General features: G+C 51.6%; 4 protein-coding genes across 4 annotated transcripts; all 4 read right to left on the bottom strand.

Annotated features, from left to right (window-relative positions):
- Positions 1-2,661: 2,661 nt before the first annotated feature.
- MIND_00304900 (PUM-HD domain-containing protein) lies at positions 2,662-4,531 on the bottom strand (the record flags this gene model as incomplete). The annotated part of the gene is made up of 6 exons (XM_037359908.1): positions 2,662-2,888; positions 2,941-3,184; positions 3,242-3,451; positions 3,497-3,592; positions 3,640-3,759; positions 3,812-4,531. 6 exons carry the CDS (start codon positions 4,529-4,531, stop codon positions 2,662-2,664), a joined length of 1,617 nt encoding a protein of 538 aa, XP_037222793.1.
- A 291-nt stretch (positions 4,532-4,822) lies between these two features.
- Positions 4,823-6,314, bottom strand: MIND_00304800 (uncharacterized protein; the record flags this gene model as incomplete). Its single annotated transcript, XM_037359907.1, has 9 exons — positions 4,823-4,859; positions 4,913-5,106; positions 5,155-5,366; positions 5,414-5,438; positions 5,486-5,647; positions 5,700-5,737; positions 5,791-6,069; positions 6,126-6,246; positions 6,300-6,314. 9 exons carry the CDS (start codon positions 6,312-6,314, stop codon positions 4,823-4,825), a joined length of 1,083 nt encoding a protein of 360 aa, XP_037222792.1.
- A 3,063-nt stretch (positions 6,315-9,377) lies between these two features.
- Positions 9,378-9,825, bottom strand: MIND_00304700 (uncharacterized protein; the record flags this gene model as incomplete). The annotated part of the gene is made up of 2 exons (XM_037359906.1): positions 9,378-9,680; positions 9,724-9,825. 2 exons carry the CDS (start codon positions 9,823-9,825, stop codon positions 9,378-9,380), a joined length of 405 nt encoding a protein of 134 aa, XP_037222791.1.
- A 14,042-nt stretch (positions 9,826-23,867) lies between these two features.
- On the bottom strand, positions 23,868-25,695 carry MIND_00304500 (Heat-shock protein 90; the record flags this gene model as incomplete). The annotated part of the gene is made up of 7 exons (XM_037359905.1): positions 23,868-24,111; positions 24,161-24,542; positions 24,590-24,859; positions 24,905-24,976; positions 25,025-25,080; positions 25,139-25,320; positions 25,372-25,695. The coding sequence occupies 7 exons, from the start codon at positions 25,693-25,695 to the stop codon at positions 23,868-23,870; spliced, it is 1,530 nt and encodes a 509-aa protein (XP_037222790.1).
- Positions 25,696-26,505: the final 810 nt, after the last annotated feature.

The raw sequence follows: 26,505 nt of genomic DNA, 5'->3' as shown, positions 1-26,505 counted from the left end.
TAGCAGCCATAGAGTCAGACATGAACCTTCGGCGAATTGCGTAGTTGTGTGATTCCTCTTACGCTGGGTTGATGCGAGCGTATGACTATTGTCCGTCAAATGACCATGTGGTCGCGATTGTGACCAAGGCGGAACCACAGCGATCAAAAAAGCCTTGCATGCGCAAGGAAGGCGGGCGGGATAAACTCAGAAGACGAGGGATAGTCTTCCCAAGACGGTAAAATCGTTGGAGCCATTGGTGTTGGAGAGTCTTGCTCTATTCCATGAATGGACAGTAAAATGGCTTGGATTGTGATTGCAGTGCGTTCAGGAGCAAGCTGGTTATAATGTTCCGGATTGGCTGATGGCAGGTTCTTGCATGATGTAGATGAAAGGCTCAAGATGGTCATCAACTGGGTAGACTGCCACTCGTTTCGCGGGAAAAAATGGCGTAACAGCGTGTCGAGCTTCGTTTGTGTGGTTGACGCAGATTCTTGGCAACGGTAGAACGCGGTTTCGCCACCATTTCTCTGGCTTTGGGATAAATCATTTCAATTGCTTTAGCCCATTGCGGATTATTGGTCTCTGCTTGCGCAGTCTAGTTATAAGATTGCCGTCAACGACAGCAAAAGAATATGCACCTTGCTGATAGGATGCATAAGCTTGACCAGAATGTCCGCAAAAGCGATCTTCAGTCTAAACCCATGCGCCTGAACGAACGACTTCGACAATGGGGGAGTCAGGGCGAATCGGGGGACACCAGAATTTAAGGACCTTGATTTGAATACGGTTTAATCCCTTCACCAGATTTTCATACTTCATGTCAAGGTCTTTAGGGACCTGGCCATGAGCCACGGGCCTGAGCTCTGCCAAGAAACAATCTGTTACACACGAAACTATCCAATCATGAGAGGGAGGGAGCCACTGGCTTTGACACTCACCGAACATTTGCGAGATGTCCCAGCAATGTCGAGTAAAGCTCTGCGTTCATTTGATGGTTGGCTGACTGGCTCAAAAGCTTTAGATCGGGTTTGCGGAACTGTTTGCGGAACTGTTCAAATGTCGTCTCTTCCGAGCTAAGCCCATGGTCTCTCCTAACGCATCCTTTGAAAGAGACTGCAGAACTGCTATGAGTGCTTGACACATGACGTAAATGGAGGCAAGCGATTTCCTCTCCTTCAAAAGTGCAGGGACATCGTGCAACCGAGCTGCGATTGTGTGTGTGTGTCCTGTCGAGGACATCGTCGAACTTGAAATCAACACTGGGACCCATAAAATCGACGAGCAATGGTTCGTGGTCCTGTCAGTATCGATTGGTTAAAAACTTCATGAACTTCACTAGGCTTACAAAAGGTTTGGAACGTGGGACAGGGGGTGGAGAGGAGATTGGGACCATAATCGCTGCCTCCATCAGAATAATGGAATATAGATCCAGTCTGAGAGTGATTCGATTTCGCGTATCCATGCCCTTTAGTCTTGGTTGCTGGTCGGTTGTATGGTGGACTGGCTGTTACCTCACTGGGTGCTCTCGAAGTGTGGTTTAAGGAAGTATTCGAGCAATTTGGCATCGCTTTTGAAAGCAGCACGAATGAAGGCAAACGAGCTCTTCTTCGTGAAACCAGTAGGGGCCGCAATGGAAGAATGTATCGAGTGTGAGAATGGTGTTGACGGTTTGGATGTGCCATAATCCTCCGATGCTACTCAATCTCCTCTTGAATGGAAAGAAAAGAACGCGCCACGGTCAATCACGGTCGTGGGTGAGTCTTGGCCTGTACCGAACCCTCCAAAAAAGTCCATGCCCACCAGTTCTACCGAATGGAATGGGAGTGCTGTTGAACTCGTCGTCATTGAAATCTGATGTCTACTTCAGCATTCTCCGACTGTAGAGCCTGATAAACGGACCTGGGATTGTAATGCTCTAGCTGAGGCCCATGGCCACCCCCCACTGCGCTCGTCTCCGTTTCTCTAGTTCTCTTTCGAGGATGCTTCTGACCCTGCTGATGGCTTGTGTCGCTGACGAGGCGCTATAGACTTGACTTATGCGCAAGAATCACCAACGAGGACAAGACCTGCGACGGGGCAGAGACGTGATCGCGAAGGCAATCCCTTTGGCGTCGGTGATGAACTCATTGACTTGGTTTCGGATGCGAGGGTGGCCTGGAACGTCCACAACTGTCAGAGCTTTCTTGGGTAAAGCGATTACAGAAGGTTGGCAGCGGTTGGTTATAGGCCAGCTGTAGGGTGTGTCAGAATAAGCAGGAGTGGAAATTAGTGGCCGACCGTCGAAAGGGTGGCAGTTTTCTTGGCAGGCTCAACCGGAGCTTCAAGTTCTTGAAAAACCAAGTCAGTACTGGAAAGTTGGAAGAGTCTGGAGCCACTCCATCGCCGACCAGCGACGCAAAAACGTCGTTGGAGTCCTGGTTGTCGACACCAAAGAGCGAGGCAGCGTGAAGAGAGAAGAGACGGTGCAAACCATGAACCAGAATCATGATGCAACACATCAGCGGATGTACGATCAGAGACACTCTTCAAGATTTTTCAACTGCGACTATTTCCAAGCCTCGCAGATTGACCATTAGTATTTGCTTGACTATGCTACGAGTGATGACTCTACGAAAACAAGACATACACAGCAAGAACGAATTAATAGTTTGTGTGGTGCGGTATTGCTTCAGACAAGAATTATGCACAATCGGGCTTGGGTGCGTGTTTCTGCAATTCCCGTTCGACTATAGGGAAGATTAACATAAAAATACAAAGAAAATGAGCGAGAATCGAACTAGAGGTAAGATGTTTGCTGTAAGCAGTCGCATGTTTGCGCATAGTAGCCAGTTGAGGATGTATGGCATTGGTTAGGGCTTCTTTCTGCTTGCCTTCCGCTACGGCAAGCGCTCGTTGGAGAACATAATCTGAATCACGAGTGAGAAGGTTGATCGCGGACTTCTTAGTTGGAAAACTCACTGCCATATTGATCCTTCATGAGCAACCCAATTGGCGTCGGGCCATTAGGTCGCAAAGCTGGTCCCATTAGCTCTTCGATTATTGCCTTGCGACCATCTGAGTCGGCAAAGATCATCGCCTTCTCACAGACATTGGAGGCGAACTTCTGGCAAGCCATTGATAACATGCACCCACGAAGCTGAGTAATGATGGATGATCGGTCGTGGGGCAATCCGTTCTCCAGGATGGACTGGACAACATAGTTCTACAGCCAACGCAATAAGCCAAGAGGGAACAAAGAAAGGCAAGTACTAGCACTGACGCCAAATTGATCTTGCATGAGATTAGCAGTATGACCTTTGAGCAGTTCATCGAGAAGTGGCCGGGTGTATGGTTCGGGAAGGTGACGGAGACACTGTTGCAAGACACGACAGCCAAATGGATGAGAAGCGAGCTCATGGGCGTGGCCGACAAATGTTGAAATGCAACCAAGTCGGTCAGGGGAAACTCGTTCGATAACCTTCTGAATGACCTTAATGTAAATCAGTCATGCTCATTCTCTAGGTAGATCACCTACATGGTTCCCGTTCGAGTCTCTGACACATCTGAGAATATGGGGCTCGAGTTCTTGGACAAACTTGGCTTGCTGCTCTGGAGTTACACATTCAAAAGCCTTTCATGGTTGTTAGCTATTCGTAAGTTGGTTGGACGTCAACTGACTTTTTGCACGACGTAGCAGCCATAGACATTGGATGATAGGTAGATGATATGGCCTTCCATGGCACCAACAAGAGCGTCTTTGTGGGCCTGTGTACCATGCTCCAGTAGCTTCTGAATTACCTGCGGTGAACAGATTTGTAAGCTGGAGACAGCAAAAGTTGAAGCAACGCACGTAATTACCGAAAACATCTTGAATTAGATGTAACGTATTGTCGGGGACGATTTCATCAAATACGATCTGGATTTCTTCACTTGTGGCATTATTGAGCTCGGTTTGAATGAAACGTGATCCATGTTGATCAGTGCTGAATTCGACGATATGACCTTTGAGGTTCTTGAGCTTCCATTTCTTGCCTTTTGCCAAACGAAAGGCATGTAGGATCTTAAACGAGGGTGCTTCTTGGGTTTCGAATCGGCGATCTCCACAGGCCATCATACTAAACCCAGGCCTACTACCGTACATATTGAGCATTTGGTTCCCGTAATCTGGCTGAGGAGGATAACCCATGGGAGAGAGCGATGGATTCGTAGGTGACAGCGGCTGATAAAGCATAGGAGAGGCTGGATAGTGGAATGGCGGAGGCAAGTTGTAGTCGAAAAAGACCGATGGCATTAGGTCAGATGACCGGGCTGGTTGAACAGCGGTATAGGGAGACATCGGCGGTTGGTAACCATTCAGATCTATACCTGCATAGTATGCAGGTTCAGGAAGGGCTTCAGCATGCCATGGTTGTTGAGGTAGAGGTGATGTCAGAGAAGTGGAAGTCTGTACTTGGAGGATTTCCCTGTGCGGAGGTTGGATAGTAGAACTGCGGAGGTAAGTTGTGGTCAAGAAAGACTGGTTGTCTTGGGTCAGACGAAAGACTGGTTGAACAGCGGTGTACAGAGACATCGTGACTTGAAGGATTTCTCTATGTGACGGGGACTGGTCTAACCCCCAAAATTAAACAACGAAAACTCTTTCTTGTGATAGAAACAGACATACCATTCACTAACTTGAAGGAGGATATGGATGCATTGCGTTAAGAAGAAATCGAGCAAGGGAGCAAGGACAGTTCAACTGTGACCAGATCATCATGATGTCACACCATGATTGAAATGACTCAGATGCGATAACTTGGATACTCTTGTAGATTGTCAACAAAGTGATACACAAATCCCTACTCTTCCTCAGCGACAACCACTACTCATCTACTGGAAAGGGAGGCGACATGCCATCACTTTAGGTGTATTTCAGTAGTCTTCTCCATCCATCCCACGTGGACAGACATACCGAGAATTTGAACTTGAAGGAAGAGCGTCGATTATTTTCGTTAGCCAGATGTTATATGGGACGCGATAGACCGGATTTGCTTTAATGGTTTGGATTGATGACACCACAAAATTGTGAAGCTCTGACGTCTCTTGGAATTCAAACCTAAGCTTGATTTTGGAATTCCGACCAACACTCAACAGAATATTGACTGCCTATGTAATCGATGAGCCAAAAAATTGTGAATGAGAATGAGGATAAACCGATAAGAACGACAAAATGATGATATTTTCGGGAAAGACTTCGACGTTGCGAAACATTTCTGGATTCCGCTCGTAGACGCAGTGGTGGATCGCCAAGGCCCACACCATGTTCCCAAAAACTGGGTTGATGAATCTTCCTGTCTTAGGAAGGTTTGCGTTGGCCTGTGCTATCATGGTAGCGCCGGTGGGGACGTCCCCTGCTGCCGGGGGGACTGTTTGATGGGATTATCATGGTGTCATACGAGGGGGATACACTCACAAGTTACGATACCGTTCACTGTTGGCTGGAATTCATCAACGGGAATGCATCAGATAAGAAATAAAAACCTACATAGTCTCTGGCGTTAGGAAACTGCAAGGAGTCGAGAAGCCATCTGGCTTTCCTGACGGATTCCGGGGCACATCTTCCATCCGCCGCTTTGACCATCTTCCAAGTATACCCCAGACTGAGTTTTCGGAGATTATGCATAGCAGTTGGTCTCGCGAACCGGATCTAGGAGGAAATCAACCTCACCACTTCCTTGAGCAGAAACGAAACAACTTGCGGTTGATAAGATGGTTGCCTTTAGAGAAATCGTTAGCTCTGCCAATTGTTCGTTAACTGGATATCAGAGGAACGAATGAAAGATTGCATACCCTCTTCTCTGACATGGATGCCTCGTAGAGCCAAGAAAAACCTGGTTCTTCCTAAGAGCTCATCTCCATCGGATGACCCCCGGTAATCCACAATGGCTAGATAGGATGTGTCAATATCGAAAGCTTCATTGCAGAGCCTAATAAGTGCGGGGGAGGCAGAAGCTGGGAGGGGGATTTTGTCACGTTTCCTGCCCGCCTCGGCTTCTCCGATGGTGATGTGTATGGAAGGTCGACCCCGCCTATTGCGCTTATTCACGTTGTGCGTTAGCAAGGAATAACCTTTTCATGAGATCAAAAACTTGAAACCGTGACAACATAGATAAGAGTTTCCATACCCGAGTTCGAGTGGTTGCTGCCAGTGCTCTGGTTACTGCTGCTGGATGGTACATTTGCCGGTTCCCCTTGAAATCGCTGGTTACTGCTGGATGGTATGTTTGCTGGTTCCCTTCGAAATCGCTGACGACAGTCATTAGAAAGAACTTGAATGCAGTCCTAGTCAGGTCATTTACGTGTTGCATGCACATGGCAAAGCTGTCCTTTGTCGCCGGCCCGGGAACAGAAAGATGCTTCGTTACATATGCGAAATCTTCCTCTGAAATATGGATTAGGACCATGGTCCATCGGCAGATAGATGGATAAGACAGACTAAATTGTTGGGTCTCTTGGCTAGTCGGGTAAATCTCCACATAATTCGAACAGGAAGACGTTGGTTCAAGTTCAAACCCGTCGTTGTCCACGGAAGGCGGGACTGACTGCGGGTGGCTCACGTCGTTGCTCGTCGTGTCTGTTGTTGCCTGGTAGAGGAATCCCAGCAAGCCCAAGTGAGACTCGGACTCGATTTCAGATCCAAGCTGAGACCTGTGGTTGTCAACGGAAGGCGGGATTGATTCCGGGTGGCTGCCGTCGTTGCTCGTCGCGCCTGTTGTTGCCTGGTAGATGAATCCCAGCGAGCCCAAGTGGGACTCGGACTCGATTTCAGATCCAAGCTGGGACCTGTGGTTGTCCACGGAAGGCGGGACTGATTCCGGGTGGCTGCCGTGAGTGTTTTGTATGTTATTGGCGTCTTGGCATAGAAACTGAGGTTGCTGTCGTTAGAAGGATCAGGTCCTTTCACTGAGTTTCGGGCCGCTCGACGACGAGATTTTCCGTCAGTGGCGACACTATCCCCACCATTTGAAAAACCTGCGATTGAGGGAGATGTTAAAGCTTGCTGACGAGCACGGCAAATGTCGAGATAATTGGGATGGGGAGCTCGAGGGGCACCATTCTTTTGCCAATGTTGGTGAACGACGTCATTTTCAATTCCATCCTGACACTTGTCATGTACTTGACACATACGAAGAGATTAGATACCTCGAAACCAGACGCCGGACGGTACGAGCTCTAATACAACAATCAGTAAGACAAGACGAGCGTGAACAATACTCACAGCAGAGTTGCCGCTGCCTTGAGACCTATCGCTTCCTTGTGAACGTGGTGGGCATAATCCATGCTCGGCATCCAAATAAGATGGTTGTTCCTGTTCATGCGACTCAGCGTAGATTATACAATTGGTCGTGAATGCTTACCCCCCGGGCCAGGCGATTGATGGTGGGCATTTGTTTCCGTGTCGACTTGTGTGACATACAGTTGCGGCGGGCCTTGAGGTGAGAGCGCACGACATTGCGCCAAAGCTGTAAGCGTAAGCAAAATTCAACAGACTTGTTGTCCAACTGACCTGTTGTACTTGAGGTTTGGTTCATAGCAGATGGTTGTCGTTGTTGGATAAGCTGAGAGGAAGATGAAGCAACAAGTGTACTAGTATTTGAATTTGAAGTGACATTGGAGGGCGTTGTCGAATTTTGGAAGTTGATGCTTTGGGTCGAGTTCAGATGTGTCGGCCCGGTACTCGTATACGTGAGTGGAAAGCCGGGTGGTGAAGCCGTGGGGTAAGTTGCGCTGGCAGATTGCGATGGCCACTGAAGCTGTACGGTCAGATAAGCGGGCTTGAACTCGAATGATAACAGAGTCACAAACCAACTCGAAATTTGAGCTTGACGCAATTTCCGAGGGCGTGTCTAGGTTTGAAGTATGTTGTAACGAAGACTGATGGTTTTGCGCGTCAAACAAATCGGAATATGACATTTCTCGCAGCTGCTATGCGTCAGCAGCGAATCACGGTCGTGAAACTAATACATACCGAGGGGTATTCCTCATAGCCTTGTGTTATAATGTCGTAGTCGCCCTGGTTATTGGAACCATATCCTGGATGGAGTTCAAACTGTAGAATTAAAAAAAGGGTTTAATACCATGAAGTCGAGGGTAACCATTGTCGCTTTCATCATGTTTCAGAAGAATCACGATGGTCATGGGCTTGAGCATCATCGACATCCTCGTCGTCGGTACCAGTATCCAGCGCCTGACGGTATTGCTGGCTCAGGCTATTGTATGATACGGCTGGCGTCTGGGCTGGAGGAGGAAGATCGACCAAGGTAGCGAGCGACAACCTTAAGCTTGGAGGTACCGCTTCAGGTTGAAGTTGTGGTTGCGGAAGTCACGGTTCAGTTTGGTTCTCCTCCAAGTCCGCTCGCCGCTTCCGCTAAGAGGGATGAGTTCCGAGCTTGAAGAGATTGATAAACCTACACCAGCGAGGCCTGTGACTGGGGGAGCCATGGGATTACGACCAACATCTGCCGGTCCAGCATGGCGAGTGGTGGGACGTCGATGTGTTGGTTGCTCAGAGTATGGGAGTCGCGCTCTAATCGTTCGAGAGTCGAGAATCGCTGTCGTTTTGCTACTGGATTCCGCTCGGATAGTGGGGGGCGAGTTTGAGTATTCGAATTCGCATTCGCGTTCACGTTGTCGTCCGTCGAACGACGTTTTTGTGGCACTGTGCATAGTAAAGATAGATGAGTAACTAGCAGAAAGAGCAAAAACAAGATATAAGGCTCACCGACACTTGAGAACCCACGCTCGGCACCACTAGTACTGCCGACTACCGGTGTTTGTGGTGGTACATTTGCCGTTGGAGTGGCACTTCTGGAACGACCTCGCGTATTCAAGTTCGGAGTTGGAAGCAGGAGTTGCTGTCCGTGTGACGCTGTCAGATTCGGAGGCCTCGCATTTGAAACGTTTTTGTTGTGAGGCTTTTTCGCAAGGCCAGTGCCGCCATTGCCAGACGGTTGATCGCCGGGAGATAAATATAACTTCAAGATATTTTCCTTTTTGGACCAATTTGGCACCAATGATTCCGCGAAACTCACGCGTTTTCGATGGGCAGCGCGCCAAATTTTCTCGGGGCCACTTCACCTCTCGGCGCTCAACTTTCTGTGGCCATCACCACTCACATCCAAAACCAAATGAGGCAATTCCCCCGGGAAAGCAAGGGCTCATCTCCCCCGCCGTCTTCCGCTTGGGTCAATTCAAAGTAATTTTACATAATCGTTTGCCAGAGCTGCCCCGAGGCATCCGCAGCCTATCGCCCCTCGCGATGGAAACAAATTCGAGTCAACAGCAAGAAACCCATCTTCGCGCATCAACTCAACGGGTAACGATGGCGGAAGCCGATTAAGGACCCTTCTCCCCTCACTGTTCGCTCTGACCCCGATTCAGCGCAAAGTCAGCCAGCACGTGTTGGTTGACTTTGCGTCGAATACGGGCGTCTCATACCCCCCGCTCGTTGCTCTTCTCCTCCTCCATTGCATCTGGTTCCACAATGTCGCCGCACACAAGTCAGTCCCGCTATACACTCCTCGAACAAGACACTCACCCCGTTTAGCTTTCTGCCCCATCTGTTTGACCACTTCTTCGTTTGTCCTCCCCATCCATTTGAAGTACGATGACTGTTGGCTAGAGTCAAGGCCTTGATGCTGGTCGCTGGGCGTTTGCGGGTTGGAAGAGGTGGTCGCTGACTGCGACATTAGTTCCTCCGCGATACAAGGCCAAAATCTGTACCGTTCCTCGATCTCCCCTCCTCATCTCCATTGCTAACCATCGTTGCAGATTTTGTCGTCGTTTGGAGTTGGGATGCGGCACAGGTCGTTGAGGATCGGCCATTTATGTGAGGTATGTGCTCGTCATGCGTGTTGATTTGTTCACTGACTCTCTTGTCAGTTATGTTCTTCAACTTCAAGGTGCGCGACGACAATCGACCTTGAACCCAAAACCGTTTCTCCCTTCCTCTTCTTCATCGCCGTTGTTAACCCTTTTGGCAGATTTTGATGTCGTGGCCAGTCCTCTTTTGTCGTTGTCTGCACATGAGACGTGGTGCTCGTGCTTGTGGTGCGTGGCAGTCATGCTAGTTGACTCGTTCACTGACTATATATTGTTAGCGTCCTATCGAACCCGAAATATCTACCGTTCTGTGATCCCCGCTCTTTATCGTCGTTGCTGACTCGCTTTGTAGATTTTGTTGCCATTTTGGCGGCACTCGTTGGCTTTGTTTCGAGGCATGTGGTGGCTATATCGTGATTCGCTTGCTGACTTCAATGTCAGATCCAGTTCTTTTGCCAAAGGCAATCATACCTTTGTGCAATTCGCGCTCCAGCATGTTGACTGGGGAAAATTGTGTACCACTCATCCGCCGTTCCCACCGCCATTGCTAACCCTCGTCGTAGATTCCTCTCGATTCGAACCCGAAACCAGTCGTCCATCCTCGCTGTTTATCGCCGTTGCTAACCCGCCGTAGCCGTTGTCGAGGTATGTACTGATGTCGTTGTTATGTTCCTTGACTTGCCCGCTAACGAGAATGTCAGTTTCAGTTATTTGGGCAACGACTACCTTCCTGCGATTCACGCTGTTGAGGGGGGCCGACTCCGTACCATTCCTCCATCCCCTCCTTCCTCGCCGTTGCTGACCCTCGTTGCAGATTTCGTTGTCATTTTGACCAACTCGCGCTTGCGGTTTGCTTTCGCGTTGTCCCCTTTGCCAGACTAACATGATTTCAGGCTCGCATGTCAAGTATCAAGCCGCCGAGCTGGAGATTGAGTTCGTCGCCAAGCCCGTTTTGTATTCGCGGACGCCTTTGCATTGGAGTTGGAGTCAGTCGGGCATGGGTCGTCGAAGAGGGTATTATCGTCGCCAAGGTAAGCGTCTCTGCCGTCATGAGAGGCTGACCTTTAAACGGAAACGGCGCAGACGGAGCGGTTGATCGGGTGACTTTGGTCGTGGCAGCTGCAGAGGGCGAGAGGTGGCAAGACGGCTCGTTCGGCGGGGTAGTGCGGCACCGGTGACTTGAACGCTGGCGCCATGGCCAGAGTTGGTTGGGCCGGGTAGTGTAGCTAGACGTCGAGTACGGCGCTTTGGCCAGTCGTCCGCGGCAGCGCCAAGGGCCCGCCTTGAGGTTGAGTGAGCGCGAGAGGTGGCCGAGCTCGACAGGGCGGGCGGGAGATAGTGGGCAAAAGGCCGCTGTCAACGGGCACGTGTGTTTGAAGGCTGTACCCGCCGCCTTCTTTTCTTCCGACGCGTTCGTGTCGCCCTGCCCTGGCTGCCGTCGCTGGGCCCAATGTGCCGAGACCTCACTTCTACCCTGTGACTGCCCCCGGCTTGCGTTTCCGGCGCGGCTCCACATTATGTGGATTTAAGCTGTGCCCGACGCTGAACTAGAACGAGAGTGAGTATATCTGTGTCAAGGCCATAATTTGACTTACTGACCGCCGTTCGTAGCTCCCTTTGGTGCCGTTGAGGCTACTTCCAGTCGCATTGAATGGGGGAACTGCCCCCGGCCTTCTGTAGTAAGCACTCTGTTTTCCGCGTTGATAGCTCCACGCTCTTACATTGTATGCAGTTATACTCAAAGTTAGCAAGTCGTGTCAGCAAGCCAGCGATGGTCTTGCTCGTCGCGTGGAGGTATGTGCGGTGTTGTTGATATTAATTTGGCTTACTGACTTTTTGATTCGGGTCAGCATCGTTTGAACGTGGAGGCATATCAACCCCCCGGTAAGTCCTGCGTGCTTCTGCAGATGCATGCTGACTTGACTGGCAGCCGCGGTAAGTTGAGTGGGTTTCTTTTCATATTGACTTGAGTATTCAGCAGCGCCGTCCCTGGATTCATGCTGACTCCTCAGAGCCCAGCGACGACGTGTCGGCAAGCACAACAGTCGCTTTAATTGTAGGTTTCGCATTGACTTTGCTTACTGTACTGACTTGATTTTAGGTCAGTGAATCTGTACCGACCGGGTTCGAAGCACGCGAAAGCGAGTCCGTGCCCCAGACCGGCGCCATCAGGAAATTTGCACGACCCTGATGTCCGTTGGTGCCGCTGATCAGCTGAGATCAGCTCGGCGACGGCTTGGCAATCGCTGATCATACGCCGTCTGTCTCATGAACTCGGTGCCATGCTGGCAAAAGCCTGGTCGACTGCTGGCCGGCACTGGTCAAGGATCCCGCCAGGCTGCCCAGAGCGGGGCCCACACTATAAATAATATCAGCTATTACTGCTCTGTAACATGTGTCGCCTTCATCCACTTACAAGTATACTGCACTTGAACAATCTTGAGTCGGGGTCAAGTCGGGTTACATCCGCCGTTGCTTTCAACGTGAGGAACGGCAAATATTCTAAGTCCAAAGTATCAGCACGTGCATCGATGGCGTGATGATTACTGATCTGTTGACAATCTGATCGGGTCGTCACACGCGTCATGGGTTGTTTCCTGCCTTCATCCTCTTCGCCCTCTTCCCCTCTTCCCCCCACAACCCCCCCTCTCTTTGAGCGAACGCCCCGGACCTTCATCAAGACTACATGCCAAGCCTCCCTCAAGCTCAAGCCTCTCACAAGCTCAAGCGTCGTCTTCAAGCTCTCAAGTACCCCCTACAGGCCTCAATCTGCCCTGACTCCTTCAAACCACCCGCAAGCTAGCGCTCAAACCTCGCAAACAGGTCAAGGGTTACTCATCAACATGCCACAAGCTCTATCATCGCCTCATCCGAGTACGATTGATGCTTGCGAGTTGGCGCGGAGGGTGATTGGGAGGGGGAATTCCGGAAGGGATTGACATTGGTTGTGTATCGGTGAGTGTCAGGCTGTTCCTTACTTTCCGTTCCTAATGCTGCTGCCCAGAATTGTGTATGGATCACTACTACATGAATCTTATGGGTGCTACCATTGGATAGGGTTCGCATCCTGCGCCATGATTACAGTTGCATTATCTCATTCTGTACTTTTTTATTCAATTTATCCATTGTCTCCTCCATCTTCATTATATTGCATTGTTTCCGAGGCAATTGAATACTGTGTAACCAGTGCAGTTTGGCTCAAAATCCGCCAGCTGGTGACAACTTGGCCAACGATGGCGAAAGTGAGTCGCCCTGGTAAGCACTCACTTGGCGTTGGCCAAGTGGGTCACCAGCATGGCCGCGCTGGTGATGTTGGTAAGCGCTGGTCAACGTTGACCATGATCGCGCAAATTCCCTGATGGCGTTTCTTTGGGAGATATATGGAGTGGACGTGGAGGAGCGGCGACATGGACGTGGAGCGGCGACGACGTGGAGCAGCGCGTGCATGTACAAATACAATCCCCACACTCACACATTTTCTATGACATCCTTGCCCAATCTGCCACACCCGGGTTCGAAGATCACGCGCAGTCCCTTCTTGTAGACCGTGACGCGGAACGACAAATTTCTCGAATGTACGTGCAGCCAGCCGCTTCGGGTCAAACCCACCAACAGCTCGTGGCCCGGGTTGCTGCACTGAAATACGCCGTTTCGCCCGTTCGAAGGCTGCCCTCCGACATTCTTTTGGAGATATTTCGTGCCGTCATCCACGAATCTCAAGAAAGCTCTTCTGGGAACGATGCATTCGTCCCAGTTTTCTGGCTAGCTTCGGTCTGTTCTTACTGGCGTCAGCTAGTCATAACGGCACCGCGCTTATGGCCTACTACCATGATTCTCAGGGGCCCAGCTTGCTCCCCTCAATACTTGGAGACCACGAAAACACTATTCCAACGTTCATCACCGTACTCTCTTGACATCACGGTGCGCCCAAGATTTTCAAGTCGGGAGCCCATCATGATGACGAGCAATATCATGGACATCGTCATGGGTTCGGCTCATCGGTGGCGAAGGATCTCAGTGGCCTTCGATGCCATTCCTTTCCTCGGCACTACGCAACTGTCCGGACCACTCTGTCATTTGTGTGAAATTGACTTCCCGCAAATGTTCCAGCGATCAGCTTTATTCTTGGACGCCCCAAAGCTAACCCACGTGAGGCTTTATGCGCCCGATTTCACCAACATGCTGCTTCCTTGGTCTCAGCTCACCAAACTCAGTTTGGGCGCCGTCGCGTCCTCGGACTTCCTGGTCGTTCTCGAGCAATGCAGCTCTCTTGTTGATCTCCAACTAGATGGTGTTGTCTGCGACGAAGACATTAGCATCTCTCGGACCAGCGTAATTTCGATGCCACATCTGCATGACCTGACGATCTCCATGCTGGATTACCGCACATTCAACCCATTCTTTTCCAATTTCGGATTTCCTTCTTTACTAAACCTCATAATCAGAACGGCAAATGTGATCATGGAGCCTGAACTTGGACAGTCCTTCCCATCATTGCTCCAGCGTTGCCCTGCGCTCGAGTACCTCGAATTTTTTGGTTGCAGACTCGGTCGTGCATCGCTGGGCGACATGCTCCTTCGTTTTCCGTCACTCACCCACCTCAAGCTCAACTGCTGTTTTAACTGCGTCGACGACGCCTTTTTCGAGCGGCTGACATACCGCGCTGCGGACCCCGACCCGCCGGCGCCCCGCCTCCAAAAGCTGGAGCTCGATTGCGTCGGGAGCAATTAGAGTGAAGATGCGGTCCTGGCGATGGTCCGTTCGCGCTGGTGGAAAAGCGATGCCTTCCGAGCGCTCCCGCGCGTCGCGCGCTGGCAGGGCATTTACGTCTCCGCTAGTGATTATGGGGCAAGGCTCTCGGACGAGTACAAAGCCGCGGTGGCTGAACTTTGCGCGGAGGGACTGGCTTTTGCGGTCAAGGTGTACAACCCGGCCGATCGATAGCCAGCGTCTGCGAGGGAGTTATCGAGTCAAGACTAGTGCCAGCATGTTCATCTGACTCGTCAAAATTCGGCCGCTGCCCTAGACATTACTCGTTTCTAAATTTATTTGCAGACGAGCCACGACTGCAGGTCTGGCCGAAAACTACATAGTCTGAAGCCGGATCCTCTACTGGCGCCTCGTTCAATGAGCTTGAGCTCCCCCGGTGGCGGATCTGAGTGTCGTGATCAAAAAAGTGCCTCTCCAATAACATACTCCGCGGCGCCCAGATGTGCTGATAAGCCAGCGAAGCAACGATGTTTTCCGTGGCGGTGCCGTCTGCGAGATAAGATTACAGGTGATACAACGCAAGGTCGAATATGACTGACCCAGTTTCCCATGTGCGGAAGACTTGAAGCGCGCGACTGCTTGTTGAATCATCCAAAACCGGTCGTGGTGATCCTTCCCCGTAACAATTTGGGTCTTGAACCCAAAGATCCATCGCTCAAAGGTGCCCGCGACGTCGGCATTCCCCTCTTGGTTCTAGGGCTGTAGACCGTACCGTATACGGCTACGGCCGTGTACGGTACGGCCTCTGACGGCGCCGGGACGGCCCTACGCCGTACCGTAAGCCCTCGAGCTCGAGGCGCTTACGGTACGGGACGGCGCCGTCACGCCGTATTACGGTGACGGTGACGGCCAGCTAGGTCACTGGGTGTGACCTAGGCTAAAGGTGCCTCCGAGCGACCGGGCCGGGACGGGTGGCAGTGCCAAGCGCCCGCCTGGAGTGCTAGGCTGCCTCGGAGGCTAGCCAGGCCGTGTTGGCTGACCACCAACAGCGGCTGGGCCCTAGCAACGGGCATCCGGAGGTCCGATACCCGGCGGATCGACGATCTCCGGATCAAATCGCGCGCTAGCCGAGCCTTCGCCGTATACGGCGACCGTCACCGTATACGGGACGGTCATTACGGCGTCACGGCCGTCCCGTCGCCGTCCCGTACACTTGCGCACCAGGGTGCCATACGGTACGGTTACGGCGCCGTATTACGGCGTGCCGTACGCCGTAATATACGGCGACGGCCTACAGCCCTACTTGGTTCTCCTCAAAACCGGGAATATAGAGCTGTTTGGGTAACGCGAAAAAGAAGTGCTTCAAGGCGGCATGCGCAACCTCGTGGAAGACAGTGACGACAAGCATGAACCGCAGCCAGGCGTGGATTTCGGCAGGGTTGGCGCAGGTCGGTGGCGGCTAGGGCCATTAATAATGCCCCGAGTCAATATATTGTGCTTACCCCCTCGCATATGGCAGCAACCAAGTCTCCGTTCACAAAAACGACGTTCTCATCGGCCGCCTTGTCGACTTGTCCCCAGCATATCTTACCCCCGACATCCTCTAGTCGTTTACAAACGATGTGAGGCGGATTACCAACGATGAAGTCTTGGATCTTCTCTATAGTGATTTCCTCCGAGTTGGACACCTCGCCGGGTTCGCGCCGAACTCTGACTCCTTTGTGGCGGGAAATCCACCGGAAGATAGCCTCCAAGTCGTGCAATGGGACGCCGTAGGCCAACTGCCGGAAGACGAGTGAGATGAGCTGGCGTACCGGAGCGTAGCTTGGGTCTTGCGTCACCACTCGGCGCTGGCCTTTCTCTTCCGTGAATAGTTGAAAGCCGGGATCTGGTTTGTCGGTGGTCGGGGGAGGAATGACCTTGGGATCGGTCGCCAGATAGTCGGCATAAGTCAAAGGAGCCATGGTGGCCGTGTCTCATATTCAGTCTGACAACTACAGGGCAGACCTCCTTTCGAATCTAAGCGGAATATCGCGTGCCCCAAGGGTCCCCACAATATTCGCATGCATCACGCGCTCTCCCCACTGCTTCTCGGTCTCCCCTTTATTCAACAATGGCGTAACTTTCCAGTCGCGCAAAAGCAGTGCGAGGAAACATGTTGCCTCCACCGTAGCAAATCGCCGTCCCAGACACGCACGCGGTCCGATGCTGAATGCCGTGAAGGCCTCGGAATCAGCCGGCAGTCCATACCACCGCGACGGGCGGTACACTTCAGGCTGGCCAAAGTACCGAGGGTTATACTCTGTTAAAGATACCATTAGTCGCGGTTGCTAACGATAAAAAAGACACCCACGTAAGCCAATCATGTCCACAATCAACTGCAAAGCATGAGCAACCCAAGAATGAAGATGGGCAACTTGAAATCGTACTTGAGTTCCTTTCTGTATAGGCACCGACGTTGTTCCTTCTTCTCCAACAGGGTTTTGAACTTGTAAGATCGTGTCCTCCGACGCTTCTCGAATTAGAACGTGTCCAGCAGCTATGTGGGTCATCTACTGGGTGCAATAGTACAAAGAAGCAGCTTACGGAACATTCGCGCTGCTTCGTAGAAGATGGCTAAAACCTTATCAAGCTTGCCGTAGTCGTCAAAGATCTGCACATTGATTACACGCTATATCAAGAATATGACAATGCTCACGGGATCGCGTTCCGAGCCAACAACTTCCAGAATTTGCTGGAGAACCTCTTCTTGGACGTCCTGATGGAGAGCCATGAAGCCAAGTGTTGCCGCAAGGGTGTGAGCAGTAGTCTCGTGGCCAGCAAACATCAAGACGAAAATATTGCCAATCTAGTACATGCTTGAAATTGAACAGTGTCCGGCTGGAAAAAGTGCTTACCAGTTCGTCATCGTTGAGCGCATACTTCCCATCCTCATCTTGGTTAGCTTTCACAAGCATAGTAAAGGCAACTCCTTGCCGGACGCTACATCTTCTTGCCGCTTGGCGATTTGTTCGTGCATAAAGAAGATGAGCCGCTCGCGAGCTGCCCTAACGCGCTGAAGTCTGGCAAATATGAGATTTAGGCTGCCATGGTCTTCTCGCTGGCTTACTTCGCAATTGGGAGGCGGAGGATCCATTTCGGCAGGAATATCAGGAGCATGTTGTGTTCAATAACGAGACGGAGCGCTTCTTGCACCGGCATTGTTCCATCCTTGCTACTTGGAGGTACCGCCCTGGTTCAATCGTCTATGACTAACGTCTCGTTTGTTTTGATATCACACCGCGTGATTTCCTCGTGACATAACAACGCGACAGTCACAGTTTGACACACCGTGTTTGTTGACCCCCACCACGTCTCCTAGGTCAGTTTTTTTATGCCTCGGGCGCGCCAGTTACTGACGCGCCGAACACAGGTCGCCAACTCGTGGCTCTGAATGCACCCCACGTTGGCTTCGTTTGCTGCCCTGGAAGCATCCCTGCGTTGCGAACGTCCTCGAGACGTAGGCTCTGCCGAGCTCTTCGCGGGATTAGCAACTAGGGACGCAACGAAGACCAAGGTGACAAACAAGGCCAAAGGGGGAAACCCAGGTTGGAACGGGGCTTCATCTCAGGCACGCGGCCTGTTCTTCTTCACCGAACCCTTTCTCAACCATAACAGCCCTCCAAACGCGACTTAGGGGCGATGCAGGCAGAAAACGCCGACGTTCATCACGGTCGCTGCCTGCTGACCGCCCTTCTCCCCGAATACGAAGAAGGAGCACGCCGAGCATTGCGCCGCCCTGACTACGCTCACGAGCCAGCCAGATGAGGACGAGCCTCTGCACAACCCTGCGAAAGACCTTTTAGCGCTCATTGGGCCCCGCAACTCACGCCGCTTAGCCCAAGAAGCGCCCATCTTCGACCTACAGGAGGACCCGGAGCCCAAGCCCTTCAAAAAGCGACGCAAAATTGAAGGGGCGGCCCCCAAGTTTCCTGCGGCGGTGGCCGAGAAGGACGACGTACTCGCGGCCTTGGGTTCTGACGGCCCCCGATCTCAAACACGGCTTCCTAAGCGCACCAACGGCGACGACCGATACTTACTGCCTCACAGCCTTAGTCTGGCGCAGCCAGTTGGCGACTGGCGGTGCGTGCAGCCTGTTTACGTCGTCGCCTTCTAACATAGCCCCCAGGCCTCTAGCGCAGGCCTCCGTCTCTCTGCCGCCGGCCCAACGCAAGACGGAGGCGACCTCGTTGTCAACCGAGCCGCCAACAACAGCTGAGCCAAAGCGCTCTCGTTCCAGGCGGGGAGCTGGAAGCAAACGGAAAAGGGAGCATCGACGAGGCCACAAATCAGAGGCCCAAAAGGAGAAGGAGGCGCGTCAGCTCTGGCGGCGGGGGGAGTTCATCCAAGCAGGCTCCTTCTCCCTGGCCCAAGACGCGCCGTCTGCTACCAGCGGCTTGCAAGGCGTCCCGCCGCCTCTTCGGAGCAGGGCAGTGCTTCTGCAAATGTGGCACTCGACGCCCATCAAGGGGCAGGCTTTTCACAGCTACCTTCAATACTTCTACCCGTCTTACTACCTCAAGCAGCCTGAGTAAGCCAGCAAACCAGAAAAGGGCCCTTTGAGCTAATCCCCCCCTTCAGCATCAAACAAGAAAAGCCCACCTTTTACACCGACCGAGAGGGCGTTGTGTTCATGTACCGATCATCCAGAATACCTTGGGTGATGGAGCGGTGCTCCGTTGAGCAAATTCAACAGGCGCACGAAGTGCTGGTGGGGCAGGACTTGCTAGACCCTTGCATTCGCGCCCAGTGTTTGCAAGGAAAACGAGGACCGCATCTCGCCATAATCATCGGGCATCATCGCCAGTCTGCCAAGGTCAGCGCTCTTTGCCATTTCTCCTGACTTGTCTGACTAGAAAGCAGGCGCCCTTTGTCACGGAATGGCACCGAAAGCACCAGGAGCGTGTGGACCGATTCCTCGCGCTGCCCATTATCCGCCGGGCTGATGTATGTGCTGCTGCGTTTCCGCATCCCCTCATGCTCACGTTCCTTCAGCAACCTTGTAACCGATGTGGTTACCAAGGTCTTTCCAGGGGTTGCGCAGCGTTTTCAACGGGAGGCCAAATGGCATGAGCGCAAAGCACGGTATTAAGCCGCTATTTGGCTTATTCTGGTGCTTTTGCTTGAACGCTTGGTTTCCAGGCCAAGAGCGCATCTCCTGTGGCCCCCACGCCGATAGCAAGAACCAAATTGGGGTATGCGTCCTGTTTATCTACGTTTTGAAGAACTGTCGGTTTTTCTCCCCCTCCCCTCTTCTTTGCTAACTAGCCCATAGTTGAATTCAACAACGACGTTAGGACCTGGCTTGTGATTTGGGAAGACGGCCTCATAGTCCAGCTGCCCCCATGGACGCTTGCCGTTTACCCATCCGCCCTGTTTTGGCACTTTAACATCGACGTGGACAGTGCGTGAAGCCAAGCCCTTTAACAAACTTATTGACAAGGCGTAGAAATACAGTTTGTTACTACGGAGGGCAACCTGCGACCCACCCCACAAAACTCTCGCCCATTGGTGGAAGGGGATCAAAGAGGGCGTGGGAGCATGGTTTTTTTCAATCAAGCAACAATGAGCACCGGCCCATTGCTGGGCTTTGATACGGTGGCGGAAGCCAGAAAAAACGGCGGCACTGGAAGGGTGGACTTTGGGGAAACCATCAACGCAGCCTTCTCCCGACTCGGCGCGCTTGTTCCTCTGGACCAAGGCAGCTAAGGGCGCGATGGCAGATGCGAGCGGCGGAGGCGCAATGGGCAGCAGAGGGGGGTCCGCGGTTTCTACTGGGCCCTGAGTGAACTTAGGGTTATTAGTAATTATTAGTAAATGATTGAAAAAACCAAGCAAGTACTGCGTTGTACAGGCACAGGTTGTGTCATTCAAGTCAGACATCGTGAAAGGACGAGGTTGGTCTTGACCTGTCTACACAACGTTGACTCAGTTTACTCGCTGTCAATTCCCTCCTTCTCCTCCTCCTCCTCCTCCTCCCCTCCCTTCTCCCTCTCCATCGGAATTGCTGAACAAATCGGCATTGCTGAACAAGCTCATCTCCCACAAGACTGAAACGTCCTCTAAGGTAAACATTCTTGACCCATAATCAACAGCCTTTGGGTCCTCTAAGATCTGTCGAGCCTCGTCCATTGTGGGTAGTTTGAGTTGATGCTTGACGAGGAAAGCCAGAACCTCGAACATGAAACCATCCTGGGCGGTAGTATCGTCCCATTGGTCTAGGCTTGGATATACGGTTTTGAGAAAACGTCGCACAAGTTCAGACCCCCCTGGCCCAAAACTTGGGGATAAATAAGCAAAGGAAGAGAAAATGACCAAAAAAAGTTGGCTTACTACCCATAGGACGTTGAAGGGTTTGAATTTCCGTTATTTCCGAAGCATTTGGTAGCAGTTTGTTTCAGAAAAGCTTCTCCGTTTGTCGAGAGGATGGTATAGAGCGTGGCCGGCGCCAGGTCAACCGGATAGCCATTACTAGCGGCAATGGGGGCCAGCTCCTTTTCCGTAAGATGGCGTTGACAGATTTGTTGAGCGATTGTTGAATCATTGGACTGAGAATGAGTGGTTTCGACCAGAGCCTTGATGATCTCACTCATTGGAGAGATGAGAACTTTGCATTTGGGGCACTCTAGTGCCTTTGAGATGTTATAATGAGAGCCATAAGTGGTTGCGTACCTATATCAGAACGAGACCAAAGCGCTTCCATTGAAGGGCTAGGAAAGCAATTAGCAAATAGGAAAGAGAGCTCTAGGACTCACATTGTGTCCATAGGCGCCTCTTGTTCCACCAGACGCTTCAGAAGCGCCTCTACTGGGACTGGGTTTGCTTTACCAAAGTTCTTGTTACGCGTTTTCTTGGCCAACCGATCGCGGCAATTGTAAGCGAGGTCCATGCATTCAGCGATGCTTCTGGTAACTTGGGGGGGCATCCTCGCCGTCTGTTGTCACATAGCGCTCAAGAGGCTTTGGGCGACTCATGACGGCTGCTGTGAAAGAAGGGGATAGAGAGATGCATGCGTTCTGCAACGTTTGGCTAAATGTGGGCAAACGGACCCTGTAGGGTTAGGTAAAGGGCATGCCTTATTACCTCTTACCTGCTGACCCATCCTTGAAGGGTTGACCGAGACCCGCACATTGGGTATGTGAGGTTTGCAGGCAGACGCAGTCAAGTTCTTGAAGTCGCAGTCCAAGATGAAGCCGTCACTGAGCTGACACGTGATGTGACACGACTTGCTGCGCTTTGAGGAGGAAGAAGGTCCAGTATGAGTGGCAGCCACGCGAAGGAGTTGAGTTTCGCTCTCCTCGCTCTGCGCTTACTCACCATGAACTAGTTTTAATCCTCAGCCTGAGGCTGTCATCTCTCTAGGGTCACTGTACCTGTCAGCCTCAGGCTCAGGTCAATACCGCTCCCCGACGACGTCCTCCCCATTGTACTGCACCTGAACAGTGCGATTTGTTCATCACAGCTATCAGCAACTCAGTAACACACTCTTTCCACTCATCTGAGCTGCTCAACACGGGAATTCCTGCACCTTCTACCTCACTTGCGGGTGGAAACTCTCAAAACGGCAATAACAACACCATGTTTTGCCCGCGTTCAGCCTCCATGAGGAGACCGTTACCTTCGTCAAACCCAGGCGGCAGTTCAGCTCACTCAACGAGGCGGAAGTCGGTTACGACGCCTCCATTTACTGGGAGAATGGTACTCACTATATCGAAGTCGCTTCTCCTTTTGTCTAGGATCCAACTACCGAGTGCTGGATTGCTTCTGCTGGCCCACCGATGAAGTTGAAGATCATGCTACTAGAACGACTAGAACGCGAACTGCGTCAGCTAGATCCCGTCCTTTTCCAACCCACTATTCGCTCGCGGGGTGCAAAGTGCTGGCCGGGGAGCGAACCATTGGAAGGCGAGTTTGACCTCATCTACGACCAACGTTGCTATCCCCTGACGAGCGGATATTCGCGACTTGTGGCCGGCCCGTGAGGAACCGTGGTCTGATGCGGATCGTCAAATACCGCCGTTGAGCTTCTTGAAGCGACTCGCTGTTTGTGGTGCGTGTCTGCGAGATAATTTTACTACTCCCGTTGATGGTGCCCCGCTCAGCTCCACGGCCATTCGATGGTCAACAACATCATCGATTTACCAGCTTGGCTTGGTCGCGCCAGCAACCAGAGTGCGAGGAAACCGAAGGCAATGCGGACTCGCATTTTTACATCCAGTCGTTACACCGAAGCACGAGGAGGGCGTCGTTCACTGACGCCAATGGAGACATTTATGACCGGAGCGCATTCAGTTCGGTGAGTTTATCTGACCGTGACTAATTCCCCGATGTGTTGACGAACTTGTTACCAGGACGGCACGATTGTGTCCGCCAAGTCCGCTGCGCCCATCAAAAGGGCTCTGTGAGCCCTTTGCGTGTTGCCTTCATTGTGTTTTTTTAGTTCTCGCATCGCATCCTTGTAGTACCAGCCATTACCACGCTCGTTTAAAACATATAGTCTATCATCAGTAATTCGGCCATTTAGACTACACTCGAGTAATATTGGTGTAGTATGTAAACTGTGCCGGAAAATGAATCATCTCCACGTGACCGTGTTCGCACTTCTTTCCCTCCTGCCAGCATGTCGTCGTCGACTGACCCGCAACTGACAATCGGGATCATTGGGATGAGTGCAATGGACCGCATGTACACGAAATATATCTCTCAAGGCGGCTGTACCAAGTTAATCGCTGCTTGGGCTGTTTTCAGCAAGCTGATTTGCTACAAGAATCCATGTCTGCGACTTGCCGTTAAAGTACGAGGCGCTCAAGCAAGAATATGATGGTATGAGGCCATGTTTGGACGGGGGGGGCTCCACCTCATCTACCATAGGTGTACCCGGAGTCGTCGTCCTCACAGACCGTGATGGCCATGCCGTCTCGCGGTCAGCTGATTTCTGTATGTACTCAGTCAAGGCCGAGTTCATCGAGTCAGTTGTCGCTGAATACGGATCCGGACCGCTGCTGATATAACCCTTTAATCTTTTCCCATCGAAGCAAATAAACTCAACGCAATCGTCGCTGGCCAGACGTCCGTCAAGGCGGCATTCGAGAAATATCTCCAACCGGATGCACAGATAGTTTCGTGTAATTGCCAGTCAATGCCTTGGCACAGCTTACAAGTTCAAGTTGAGTCAAAAGCAGTGAGTCTGAACCGGCGTGGAATCCATCTGGTTGGGGAGGGAGAAGTTGGTGAACGTGGAAGCGCGGGAGGAGGAGGAAGTCACGCCGCCGCCGCAGCTTCGTGGACGCTGACGATTATCGCTTCGGAGACTCTAATGAGCAGTCATCACTACCTGGTACAATTCCGAGGCGCATTTCGGGAAGTTTGTGTGTAGAGGAATCAAAAACAAATGCAGCAGATGTAGTCACGTCGTAGTAGATGTAAACTCCGCAAAGCACTCTCAAGACCCTTTTGTAGCTTCTGTGGCGGCAGTCGTCGATGGCGGTGAACATTTCTGTCGTCTGCTGCTCCTCTTCCTCGTCAACATCGAGACCAAGTCTGTTTGTAACATGTTAGAGCAGTAAAAACATGGAATAGGAAAACTAACGCAATCATTCGGTGGCTGCGCTTGGCGAAATCATCGAGAGCAAAGCCAAAAGTGAGCAGCGCCGTCTCGAGGAGCAGATAGGTCAAGTCGCCAATAGACTTATCGCCCCTTACGCTTGAGCTCCTTGACGATGGGGTTGCATCACGTGTCGCCATCTCCTCCTCCGTCTCCTCAAGCTCCAGACCCTCCTTCGACACACAGATGAACTTCTTGCCATCGAACTCCTTCAGTTGTGTGATGGCGTACTCGTCAATGGGGTCGACGAGCAGCAGAACTTCGAAGCCCTTCTCTCTCAAGGAATGGTGAGTGACGGGTGGCCGCCAAAGATTCGCTGGTAAGGTAGTAGATGGATTTTGGATTTCGGGTATGCGGGTAATATATTCTGGAAAGATTATTAGATGAATTCATAAGCAAGAAAGGAAAATATACCTTTGAGCGAGGTCTGCTCCTCGGACAACTTGGTCGAGAAGAAATGCAGGAACTCGGCGAGTTTGCTTCGGTTTTGGGCATCTTCGTGGATACCGAGCTTGAGGTTCTTGCCGAAAGCGTCGTAGAATTTGGTGAAGTTGTCCTTGTCCTCCGCAATTTCAGCCAGGACCTCCATGCACTTTTTCACGATGTTCTTGGGAATGGCCTTGAGGATCTTGTTCTGCTGCAACGGGAGATGTTGAGGGGCAGATCCTCCGAGTCGACGATGCCCTTGACGAAGTTAAGGTATTCGGGAATAAGGTCCTCGCAGTCGACCATGATGAAGACACGGCGAACGATGTTGTTGCGCTTCTTCTTGGGCTCGAAGAGGTCGAACGGCGCCCTGAACTTGAACATGATCAACACAGGGAAGCAACAGATTGAATAACGGCTTACCGCTTGGGAATGAAGAGGATGGCCTTGAATTCGAGTTGACCTTCCACGGAGAAGTGCTTGACAGCAAGATGATCCTCTCAATTGTTGGTCAAGCTCTTGTAGAACGACCCGTACTCTTCAGTCGTGATTTCTGACGGGTTGCGAGTCCAGACAGGCTTGGCTTTGTTGAGCTCCTCGGTAGTGGTCTCTTGCTCCTTAACTTTCTTCTTATTGTCTTTCAGCGCAGCGTCTTCATCCTCGACCGCCTCGATCTTGGGCTTGTCGGTATCAGCCTCCTCCTTGTCATCCTCAACTTCCTATAGATCACGTTAGAACAGATGTAGGAGAGGGAAAAAAAGACTACTAACCTTCTCGACCTCCTTCGTGACAGCGAGTTTGATTGGGTAAGAAATGAACTCGGAATGTTTCGCGACAATCTCCTTGATCTTCTTCTCCTCGAGGTACTCGAGTTGGTCCTCCTTCAGGTACAGACGGATTTCAGAACCACGTCTGGGGGGTTGACGGTGTCGAGGGTAATAGTGAAGGTACCACCAGCGGCAGACTCCCAAAATGTATTGCTCGTCATTGTTGTGTTTGGAAACCACTGCACGCATTTTGAGGCAGGCAGAGTAGAAACCGACACCGAATGGACCAATCATGGAGATGTTGGCGCCAGAAGAGAAGGCTTCCATGAAGCCTTTTGTGCCAGACTTCAAGTTGGCGATGGTACCGAGATCGTTCACCACGTCAGCCTTGGTCCAACCAACACCCGTGTCGTGAATGACCAGCAGCCTTTCTCTTTGTTGGGGATGAATATAGAGAGATCCTTCTCGGTGTCGAGAACGGAAGGGTCGGTGAGAGAGGCGCAGCAAATTTTATCGGGCATCCGAGGCGTTGAAAGTAGATTCATGAAGGAAAATCTCGTTCTCCGTGGTGTTCGTGAAGGCGCAATTCTTTGAACAGTCCCGGCGTGAATATCCTCAATGGGTTTCTTGTGTGCAGATGGCTGGTGATGCGCCCGCGACCATGCTATCGAACCTTGATGTAAGAACAAAAAGGCGTCAAATCAAATTGATTGATGCTATTGATGAAACCGGCAGTTCGGCAAGCTAGAGTCACATATCACACATATCCGTGACATCATGGTCACGTCTTCCAGCAAACAACGTCCTGAGTGCGACCCTCCAGTGGTTGTCGTTGGACGAACCAAGAGCGAACCCACGTGGTTTGTCACGGTTGCGCCGCAAGTCCTCATCCTCCAGCGGCGGCGAGTTTGTACTCTTACGTCGACGAGATGAACGCCTTATTCGGTTTGAGGAGACGACAATGCATCAATCCTGCTACAACTCCAACACAAAGCACGTTATATATGGACTGGTATGTGGCTCACTGACTTTTCCAGCATTCATGTTAATGCACAAGACTAGGATGCGGATCTTATCATGCTCGGCATAACCACCCACGAGCCGAACTTTTGGGTGTTGCGTGAGGACGTATTCACG

This window comes from Mycena indigotica, assembly GCF_014461135.1.
Source record: "Mycena indigotica strain 171206Taipei chromosome Unknown Mind.scaff0003, whole genome shotgun sequence".
Lineage (NCBI taxonomy): Eukaryota > Fungi > Basidiomycota > Agaricomycetes > Agaricales > Mycenaceae > Mycena > Mycena indigotica.
The sequence above is the reverse complement of the archived record's forward strand: the minus strand, read 5'-3'. Positions and strand labels throughout refer to the sequence as shown.